The 11,354-nt window shown below is 41.9% G+C and overlaps 1 protein-coding gene across 2 annotated transcripts; it reads left to right on the top strand.

Annotated features, from left to right (window-relative positions):
- The first annotated feature begins 1,528 nt into the window (after positions 1–1,528).
- On the top strand, positions 1,529–11,313 carry panx2 (pannexin 2). 2 transcript variants are annotated; one of them, XM_075469449.1, is made up of 7 exons: positions 1,529–1,616; positions 3,661–4,340; positions 5,499–6,613; positions 6,948–7,083; positions 8,033–8,074; positions 8,802–8,987; positions 9,229–11,313. In XM_075469449.1, exons 2-7 carry the CDS (start codon positions 4,112–4,114, stop codon positions 9,546–9,548), a joined length of 2,028 nt encoding a protein of 675 aa, XP_075325564.1. In that variant the 5' UTR covers positions 1,529–1,616; positions 3,661–4,111; the 3' UTR covers positions 9,549–11,313. The 2 variants fall into 2 exon arrangements, with proteins under 2 accessions (XP_075325564.1, XP_075325565.1); XM_075469450.1 differs by lacking the exon at positions 8,033–8,074.
- The last annotated feature ends 41 nt before the right edge of the window (positions 11,314–11,354 follow it).

The raw sequence follows: 11,354 nt of genomic DNA, 5'->3' as shown, positions 1-11,354 counted from the left end.
GTTACAATCTGAGGAAACAGCTCAACGAAAAAGCTTTGGTATCTTCTTACAGTTGCTTCCTGCTATGTGGGAATCATCCATCTATCCATCCATTTTCTATACCCGCTGAATCCATCAGTCGGGTCGCGGGGGTGCTGGAGCCTATCCCAGCAGTCATGTGGGAATCAATTATTTCAATTATCAGATTTCTAAAAACCCAAAGTTTTCAATTTAGCCTTATTTGTTCTTTCCGGCAGATGACTGTGAAAATGCCAAAGCCCTTATGAGGTAAGTAGGGAATGAGATCTGGATAAAGTTATGTAAGAGCTGCTTTCCTCTTTGTTTACAATCTAAAATTGTACAGATATAATAAAAGTAACACACACATCTTGCTTGAATAGTTAATTTCTGGTTTTTGAAATAAGTCCATCTCTCTTCTTGATTATTAAGATTAGCAGAAACTTTGAACAGGGGTGCTCAAATTTTTGCCAGTCACTTTTTGGCATATACTTCCATACCCTCTTAGTCAGTTTGATCTGCCAAAACTAATATATTCTCCTCAAGTAAGGTCTACAATAAAAATATATATATATATTTAATTGATATTGCCATTTAGCCTATTTCAAACCACCATGACAGGAAGTTGTATCACAGGTTGGACTTAAAGATCAGGCAGGTGGGAGGAAGAGAGACTTTGATGAAGAAGTACGTCCTGTTGGACGCTTCCTTAACCGGCGAGAACCGGAAAAAAACGAGTTGCTTTTTAGTCTTGCTGGCAAGCATCAGGGGCGCAAGTTGTCCTTCCTGTTGGTCTAACTCATGATGACACTTACATATGCGACTATCACAGGTTACCCGGTGCAATTAGATAATAGCTTCTCCAAAATAAGCTTTTGAACTACCTTTAAACGGCTTAATGTGTTGGATGGTCCACGAGAAAAAGAACAAAAAAAGAGTCAGGATGAGATACTCGCCACACCCAGCGAGTGTGAATGACAGACATCTTTTCCATTCGTTGTTTGCGTGTGTCTGTGGCCAGTCCCACTCTCTCAGATGATGGGCATGTTGGATAAACCTATGAATAGGCAAGAAAACGCTGTCAGCGCCTCGCAGTTTGGTTGTACGCCGAAAGAACGGAAGGTTTACACAGAAGCCGGTCTGTATGGCTGAGTCTTGCAGTCCTTAAGAAGCCAATTGTGATAGTAAAAGTAGCCTGTAATATCTGAAAACGAGCCTAATTATGTTGTTTTATCAGCGATTATGTCGGAATCCAGACACTAATCATTAGAAAAGGCTGGTTTTATTTCAATACAAACCCCTAATAATTATCATATAAATAGGGAAAAATCTAGTTACAGGCTGCAACATAATATATTTTTCAGTCAACAAACCACTGCGCGTTCAGTTCGGCTCAAAGACAGTTTAAGTGATGAGCAGCAGAATCCTAATTTGTTGTTTCTTCTCTTGTTTCTGAGGAAGAGGATGAACAGGGAGGGGAGAGGGGAGGGTTGGAGGCACTGAGGAAGAGAAGCTGAGGGGGAGAGGCGGAACAAACCGGTGAGCTCGGATACATGCTGTAGCTGCTCTCCCGCACTGCAGATTAACTCTTATCGTGCCGGGAGAAGCAACGAGACATGGTGAGTGTTTTATGATTATTATCCCACTAGGCACCGTTGTTCGCACCAGTAGAGCAATTGCGGCGTTGGTCGGGGTAAGTGTGGACAGGTAAAAAAAAAATCGATGCAGGTACTGAGAGTCCTGTTTTCTCAACCAGACTCAGAGAAGCACACACTCGGTTTGTAACCCACACATTGAATCGATACACTTGATGTTCAGAAGCTCATCCCCGACCGGCTGTTCGGGAGCTATCCGCCGCTCAGGTGCTGAAACAGTTCGTCATCTACAGGCAGCTGCAAATCACTGCATTGTAATGTCTCAGCTGAATGGTTGTCATCGTGGTCGCGATTCTCCCCGTACCCCGGTCTCATGGACCTGTTTGGAGACAGCAGGGAGAAGCCCAGCCAGCTCTAACTAGGACATGATGATCTTTTAATGAAATGTCACTTGTTTGTTTCTTGTAGGGATTCGCTGGCAATCAGAAGTGGGAAAGCAGTGAGGATAGTTTCTGTTTTTTTTTTTTTTTTTCCCCCTATTGCCTGTGTATTATTTCCTTCCATCTATCATTGGAGTGCCATAGTTAGGCAACCTGATCAGATTTGTTTCCCCAGTGTCAGAAAAAAAGTAGCATAGTCATCTTGAAAGTTCTCTTCCCTGTTTAGCCATCATCTAATTAATAATGAATGAAGGAATTCATTATGAATGAAGCTCATCTCCCTCAGCTTTAGTCCTAAAGCCTGACTCTTAATCTTTGTGGCTGTCTTCACTGGCCACTGTAGAGCGGGATGTTGTGGTAGCCAAGGAATGTGGGGTTCCCTGTGTAAACACTGGTCTCATCTCCCAACTGAGGGGCATAATCTGTCGGGCTGGAGCAGTGCCAATGGCTCTCAGACAGCAGTGCAGCCACTAACTCAGCTTCTAAAATGTGGTGTTGCTCCTTTAAATCTAAATTATGCAAACTTCACCTCACCTCATATCTTCCTTGAGACAGTCTTTGAAGGTTTAGTTAAGTAAAGTTGACTGTTATCACACAGTATGTGCAGGAAAGAGTGAAATGTGTGTGCAATGCCAAGAGGGACATCTTGTTCTCTTTTTCAGATACAACAGAACACCTACAATTGCATGTCAGCATTAACACTGAATGATGCTCTCTGAAAATGCTCCTAAGAAATCCTCTCCTAATGATCCCTCTCACCATTTGTGCTTTAAAGCTGACTAGAGGACACTAATTGGCCCCTGCACTCATAAAACTGCAGTCTTAAGATCCCCCTCTCTAAGATATTAAGGATATGTTCCAGCCCTGAAACAGGGGGCTTGGCTTTTAAGGATTTAATTGATGAGCGGTTTGGTGTAATGAGAGGAAAGTGAGAGGAGGGCAGAAGTAGTAATGGAGTGAAAACGGAAAAAAAGGAAGCGGTGGAGAGAGAATGAGGATTGTTGATGGTAAGGGGTGATATTGAAACTCCCATCAAGGACATTCACATAACCTCCGTGAGAGGATCATGCAGCAGATGCTGCACAATTTCAGCTCTGTAAATGCATAATGCATTCTTATTTGAATGCATATGTGCACACACTTACAGATGCATACAACAACACAGTGATGCGAGAAGTGTTTGGGGTCACCTGACATCTTTGTGTGAACACGATCTCCTACAGGGATCATTAGCACTAGCTGTCCAATGTGGGGCAGAGGATGAATTAGGAGTCAGCATCCGAAAAAATTAGGTTGTTAATGTGTCTCAGTGTAAGTTCTGCTATTTAATCTGTTTTAGGTTAGCGTAGTCCCCAGAGTAAAAACAAGGCAAGGGCAGAACACACACTTCACTGGTCAGAGGGTGAGGATTAGTTATTTTCAGCCACATGACTGTATTCTGGAGGATAATGGTAGGAACAGAGAGTTTTCTTGTGTGAGATATTACACAAAATAAATTTAAGCTACAGTTCTTTTGACTCAGTACTTATCTACTGTATGTTCCAAGGAAGAACATCTCTCACCTCAGGGTGCAGTACATTTGTGAAAATGCACAAAATGCTACTAGTAACTGGTTATCTGTCTTTCAGGAAAGGATTGGTCAGAGCTTCTTCCTTCCAAAGCCCATGTAACAAATCCTCAATCACTTTCCCTGGGGAGCACAGGAACGACTCCTAAACTCAGCTCATTCATCAACCTGCCACACAAAGAGTGTGTGGACTGAAGCCAAACTCTGAACACTGAAGAGACGGGGCAAAACACACAGATGCACACGGGCAAGCCAGAGGGAGAGGTGTGCTTCTAAACATTATGTTAACTCTTCTTTAAGAGTTGAGTTGCATGTAACTGCAGGACAGTCTGAGCTCTAAAGAACAAAGACCTCACAATATGACCTCACCACTTTCCCACATAAGCTGGCCACACATTCCTGCCTGTATGTGTGCATCACATTGTTTTTACAAGTACCTAACTACAGCAAGGAGCTTCCAGTCTCACCTCTATTGCAGAGGAGGGCTGTAGGGTGCCTGCTTCTTGTTCCGCATGCAGAACATCCTCGATCAAAATCTGGACATGGCCACGGCGCTACTCGCAGGCGAGAAGCTGAAGGAGCTTATCCTGCCGGGCTCCTCTCAGGATGAGAGAGGCGGGGCACTGGCTAGCCTCATGGTGCAGCTAAAACTGGAGCTGCCCTTTGATCGTGTCGTTACTATAGGGACGGTCATCATCCCCATCCTGCTGGTCACCCTTGTCTTCACAAGAAACTTTGCAGGTGAGATGCTCAGCCACAAGAGGGCGTTCTGTGTCAAGACAATCCAACAGCCGTTTGCCTCATAAGACGAAAGAGTTTCTGACAGAGTTGAGCAAAAGAGCATCAGAGTTTACATGCACACCTGCCTTTTGTTTCTTTGACAGCTACAAAACAGCACACACTTCTGGTAGCCCTAAGAAGTGGTTTTATGACATCTTAGAAAGACAGGAATAAGAGTGATTTCAAGAAGAAAATAAGGCATAAAGGACGGAGCAGCAGTGAGTGTGTGTGGGGAGCAGAAAGATAGAGATGAAAGAATAAGAAGTGCTAGATATTAAGGAAATGGGCTTTAGATGAGAGGAATGGAATGGATTGCTGGAGGGAGGCATGAAGTAGGAGTTTGCCAAAAAGCAGAGGGGAAGCAATGTTTTGTAGGAACATTAGCTCATTGCTGAGTCAGGATCTCTGCTGCAGAGTTTAACCAACCGGGACTCAGAGTTTAACTTGAGCAGCAAAATAATTTCGGTGTTCAGACAGTTTTACATTTGTTTTTAGACAAATCAGCAGAATGATTTCCCCTAATGCCATTGTAATAAGTATTGCCATTGCATACATTCTTCTTACGTCCAGTAACACAAAAATAATACACTCGCTGCAGGAATTACTTGCACATGGTTGACAGTGAAGCGCAGAGACCAAGTTTGGCAAGAACAAATGTTCTAACCTCCTTTATCAAAGCTTAGCAGGTGATTATCCTTTCAGAAAGTACTATGACTTTGGTTAGTGACATACATCATTCTGGATGGATTATTCTAAAAGGTGCTCCAAGGTACAAAACTCAGAGATGAGACAGAAAGTTGGTTCTCAGTCATCCAGGTCCAGGCTAAGAGCTTGAATAGTAAGTGGACTTCTTCTCTTGATTCAAATAAGTGGTGTTAATTGATAAACTAATGTTATCATGAGCATCTGTCTTTCTGACCTCTCGCGTATAATTTACTCAAGTTTTGGACAAATTTTGTCAACAAAATAAGAGCGCATAAAATTGTAACTGACAGGAGAGGAGTGAAAATAAGAGCCAAGATATTTCTGTAGCGTTCTTCTTTCAGCTAACAGAATTACATTTTGAGATATTATTTAAGAAAAGTTTTACCTAAATATTTCTTTCTGTGCTTTCCTCAGAGGAATCCATATACTGTTACACACCACACAACTTCACCCGAGACCAGGCACTGTATGCGAGAGGCTACTGCTGGACAGAGCTTCGTGATGCTATTCCTGGTGTAGAGTTTCATCTTTGGCCTTCACTGTTTGAACACAAGTTTCTGCCCTACGCCCTGTTGGCCTTTGCTGGAATCATGTACATTCCAGCTTTGGGCTGGGAGTTCCTTGCCTCTACGCGGCTCACTTCAGAGCTCAATTTCCTACTTCAGGAGATTGATAACTGCTACCATCGAGCTGCCGAGGGACGAGCTCCAAAGATCGAGAAGCAGATTCAGTCCAAAGGACCTGGCATAACTGAGCAGGAGAGGAGGGAGATCATAGAGAATGCAGAGAAGGAGAAGAGCCCTGAGCAGAATCTGTTTGAGAAATATTTGGAGAGACGAGGCCAAAGTAACTTTTTGGCAAAGATTTACCTGGCACGCCACCTGGCTATTATCTGCCTCAGCTCCATCCCCATTTCCTACCTGAGCGCTTACTATTACCATCAAAGGCAGAATGAATTTACATGTGCACTTGGTGAGCCTCCTGACATCAGCAGCTACTCAGAGCTGAAGCTCAGGGTCAACTGTAAGCTGCCTGCTGTGCAGTTGCAGCGTATCATGGCAGTGGTGGATATAGCGCTGCTCTGCACGATGAACTTCATAATTCTGCTTAATTTGCTGCACTTATTTGTGGTGCGCAAGTCCAACTTTGTGTTTGACAAACTGCATAAAGTTGGAATTAAAACACGGCGACGCTGGCAAAAGTCTCCGTTTTGTGACATCAACATCCTGGCCATGTTCTGCAATGAGAATAGGGACCACATCAAATCGCTAAACCGACTGGACTTCATTACCAATGAGAGTGACCTTATGTATGACAACGTGGTGAGGCAGCTATTGGCTGCACTTGCACAGTCCAACCATGATGCTACACCCACTGTGAGGGATTCTGGGATACAGACACTCGATCCCAACATGGATCCTTCTGATCTCAGGTTGGGAGAGATGGGAGGGGAGCCGCTGGTCATCAAACGGCCCCGGAAGAAGATTAAATGGATTACATCGTCAAACCCTCTTCCTCAGCCATTCAAGGTAAGGCAGCTGCCTGAGAACAATTTCTGCATTTCCTGTTGTAATCCAGGATTAATTCAACATCACTGAGAGCAGAGGGTAAAACCAAAACTGACCATAATACAACAAGAACTTCTTAAATGGAGAATACTAATTAATGTTCTTCCAGCAAAGAAATTCTTGATGAGACCCTCTTCGTCCCAAGTGGGAGAGGAAAGAACTCTCACTTGAGACTTTCAAAATATGTTGAGTTTGAATGCAGCTTTAACTGTTGCTTATATCCACTTGAACTGTGGTTTAAGCCATGATATAACATGATATAATAAATATGTTTTGTCCTCTGTCCAACTCAAAGGAACCACCTGCCCTCTCACGTTTGGAAAATAACACCAAGCCTGAAAAACCCAAACAACTCAGACGCAAAACAGTGGCAGACAACTTCATAGCACCACTTCTGGATAACAAGAGCACACAACATTCTTCACCAAAAGGTATGCAGAACCCTGACTACACAGTGTGTTATGGAAATAAAGATATCTTTAAAGCGGCCTCTAAATGCTTTCAAATTATAATGAATAAAATTACATGTGAAAGGGGAATAGGATTAATGGATCACCTCAAATTTTTCAGCCTACCTTATGACAGACAATTTAGAGAGCTCATATCATACCTGTTTAGTGATAAATAAGTCTAATGAGTAGAAATAAGCCTACTCTGAAGAGTCACTATACTTATCTGTAGGGATAGGATGACGAGCTTGGTCATCCAGGGGGGAATCAGAGTAGAGTCGCTGCTCCTCCATATCGAAAGGATTCAGAAATGTGATTAGTAGGCCTTCTGGATGACTACTAGAGAAGTTGTTTGGGATATGTCCTTCTGGGACTCCCAGTCTCCCAGTCTGGGAGGAGGTCTAAGGGTAGCCCCAGGTATATCTTCTGACTGTCTTGCAAACACCTTTATGTCCCTGTGGAAAAGCTGGAGGAGGTGGCTCCTCGCCACCTTTACTCAGTCCAGGACAAGCGATAGAAGATAGATGGATAGAAGCACATGGTTTTATCTTAAGGGGTCTACAAGAAAGGATTTACATGATTATTTGGGTAAAATACCTTTTTTTTAAATTTTCTACTTTATTTGACATTTCTGCAGCACCTAATGTCTGTATCAGTCTAAAATGTCCCTTGTGTCTTTACGGCCTCTTATACATCCACCCAATAACTGGCTGTCAGGCACTTCTGGAACTTTGCAGAATGTTTGTCTCTTATCTTTTGCATTTTCTTTGTGTAAAGCACCATCTGCATTATCAGACTCTATCAGCGTTTTTCTTTTTCTTAATGGCTTTTCATGCAAGTGCATAAGGGGAGGCAGCAATGACAAAAGAAAGAAAATCTAACATCCATCTATCCATCCACTAATTTTCTATACCCACTTAATCCCATTCAGGGTCTCTGGTAGGCTGGAGCCAACTCCAGGCTGGGGCGACAGGTGTGGTACACACGAGTCGACAGTCCATCACAGGGCCACACAAAGACAACTGAGGCACACAACCATGCACGGTCATACTCACTCCTAGAGACAATTTAGAGTTACCAATTAACCTAACATGCATGTTTTTGGACAGAGGGAAGAGAAAACCTAACATGCAACACTCAGTCTTTTCTCATTTGTTTTCTCCAGTTCTCCCAAAATGAGTCACACTTTTTAATATGCAGCCATGTGGACACAGAAGGGGCCAATATAGCCCCCCCCAACAACCACCAAGATTGGTCAAGAATGATGGAGTGCAAGGCATCTGCTCATTCTTTGCTTGAAGTGTGCCAAACTAGCATGTGAATCTGTAACATGCCGATGTTGATAATTGAGGGAACAAAAGCCTGAATTACAGAGGAGCAGTTTTTCTTTGGGAAAGAGTACCCCCTCACACACACACACCTTCTTTTAAATCTTCTTTCAACAGTATTTTTTCCACTTGCAGCATATAATAACCTTAATAAACTCGTTACACTTTACCTAAGCAACATAATACGGCAAACACATTTAGCACTTTGTTTGTGAAAATAATGGAGCAATTAGCTGAAAAAGATTCGGACATTTTTCCAACTCTATGAGCGGAAAATCAGTAGAGGAAGCTTTAAATCCACTTGCAAATATGATCAACATTGCTGTAACATCCTACCTGTTTTGAAATCAGACTTTTCATTTTTAATTGCAGACATCGGTGGAATCGAGAAGAAGCACGCACGTAACTTCTCCCTGGATGTTCACCCGTATATGCTGACAATTCGTAAACCTAAAGTGGAGGCCACAACCATAGAACCCCTACCCTCAGAGCACAACATGGATGCAGTTTATCTAGAAGGCACACACACCATTGTTCATGTGTCTGGTGCAATTACAGGTAAGCCTTATTAGTTTGCTCTTCACAAAGCATCCCACTTATTTTAGCTGTGCCTTTCATTGTGTATTTTTGCTCTGTGGGTGCAGGTAGTGTTCATGTTTACCTACTTGTTTAAGAAATATTCCTCATGATGCCTTCTGTGGTGGCTAATCACCTTCAGCAGACTCTATTTCCCATTATTTTCTACATGTTAGATTTTGACTTTTTATGTCTCTCCACTACTCCACACTTGTATTTTCAGAAACTAAGATTTGCTCTCCCGAACCGACCAACACAGCCTTTAATACAGTGACTCTGCCCACCACCACATACGTAAATGGAGTGAGTCCAAACCCTCCCTCCAGTGAGGACCCACTCAGTCCCAAGCCCTCGCCTCCACAACCAGAGCCTCTTGCCAAAACGGAGAAACTGGAGTCACAACCTCCACTACTAACCAGGGCTCCAACACACCAACTGCTGAGCATACATCACACTCTCTTTGAGGAAGAAGAGGATGAAGAAAACAGAAGGGACAGGCTAGCAGAGAGACCTGGGGAGCTCATTGCTGCAGGAGAATGTTGAAGATGAAGTGTGATTCCCTTCTGCACTGCACATCACAATCATCACCACGATGTCCATCACATTCCACCAACAGCCACTTTTTCTTCTCTTTAAGTCACATACTTCTAGATCGGGCTTACTGACAAGTTGAACTGGGACAAAAAGAAAATAGCAGAAAACATGTAGTTGTAAAAAGAAAAAGAAAAAAAAAACTTTCACAGCAGAAAGAAGAATGTATGTAGAATGTATGTATTTGCTGGTGTTGACCAATGTGTTACCGTCGGAAACGATGTCAAAATTATGTCTCAGGATGACTGTGTTCAGCTGATCACCCACCAATGAAACCAGCAGCGATATCATTCAACAGGGTGCTACAGTGCAGGGTCAAACAGCTACAATGAAAAGGCATAAAAAAGAAAAATGAACGAGCTTTCTAATACAGAAAAAAAAGTCAACCAGCCTAAAAATGCTTATTTGCAAAGAGGACTGCATTGTGACTTCAAACAAAATGTATTTTAAACATATGATTGCGCTTTGTCCCTTTATCCCGATAGCCAAGTAGAAAGGTAGCTTACGCAATACAGTTGTTGAGATCTGCACAAGCGATATGCAAAAGATCCCAATATATTTGTGGCAATAATGTATGCGCTTAGAGCATTATACTTCACAATTTGCTACACATGTATACACACTGTATATGACTCAGTGTTTGTGGAGTGTTTAAAATATATCACGTTTAATGCTTATAGTTACCATTTCACCACTACATCTTTACTCTATGTGCACTTAATTAATATTAGTAAATTACACATCTCACAATTGTTAGACAACGTGGAACTGCAACACTGCTCAGATGAACTTTCAGATATATCTAATAAGACAGATTATCTGTTGAAATCAAGGAAATGCAAATGTGTTCTTATTACTTATGATGAAAAAGGCTGGACTCAGATAAATAATTTTTTATTTTCTTCTGGCTTCTTGTGGAAGTGGTGTAAATTGAGATGAACGAATAGATAGGTAGATGTTGAATTGTTCCTCACTCAAGGGTCAGTTACAAAGTGATTAAGCTTTCTGATCATCTGCTGGTCTGACAAAATCTACATTTCTTTCTGTAAATATAATTTTGAAAGAATTTGTAGTTACAATAGTTGGTAACATATTTGCAGGAAAACCAAGCATATATGCTGTAAGGTATGATAGCCTTTTTTTCACAGGAAATGAGTGAACAAGGGGGTAGGTGCCTACCACAACCTCTCCATATGCAATTTTGCAGCTACATATATGATTACAGGAACTTCAGTAAAAGGAACTGTTTGTACTTATCAACACATCAACATGACATCCACTATAGAAAATATTAACACTGTTGTTAAAGGCCTAAATACAATATATGTACCGGCCTATGCATTTTAATCTCAGATCTAATCTTTTCTTCTGGGCATTAAAGGAAACATATATCATTGCTTACAATGGGAAATAACATTTCTCCACTTCAGCCTCCTTACTGTTGCAAATAATATATCTGTTAAGGCTGCCTCAAAATCCCCTTGTTAGACTACTCAAGCACACTAAATGCATCCACAAGCACTTTATGACTAGTAGCACTAGTGAGTGTGAGAGCATGCAGTAACATAGCTCTGCTTAAAACTCAGTTACTGTGTTGATTTTCACATTGAGGCTGTTGCAGAGATAAACCTCCGACACACGAAGTCCAAACTTTGATTGTAATCTGTGAAATGTTACAATGAAAGCTAAATAAAAACATTTTCTTTATAAAACTTAATGTGAGTGCCCTGGCAATAAATAACTACATGTACCAGAATG

This window comes from Odontesthes bonariensis, chromosome 7 (genome assembly GCF_027942865.1).
Source record: "Odontesthes bonariensis isolate fOdoBon6 chromosome 7, fOdoBon6.hap1, whole genome shotgun sequence".
Classification (NCBI taxonomy): Eukaryota; Metazoa; Chordata; class Actinopteri; order Atheriniformes; family Atherinopsidae; genus Odontesthes; species Odontesthes bonariensis.
Note: the sequence above shows the minus strand (reverse complement) of the source record. Positions and strands in the feature narration are given on the sequence as shown.

Coding starts and splice junctions, on each gene's coding strand:
- panx2 (XM_075469449.1), top strand. CDS start 4,112: ATGCAGAACATCCTCGATCAAAATCTGGACATGGCCACGGCGCTACTC. Junction 4,341..5,498: donor CTTCACAAGAAACTTTGCAG/GTGAGATGCTCA, acceptor TGCTTTCCTCAG/AGGAATCCATATACTGTTAC. Junction 7,084..8,032: donor ACAACATTCTTCACCAAAAG/GTATGCAGAACC, acceptor AATCCCATTCAG/GGTCTCTGGTAGGCTGGAGC.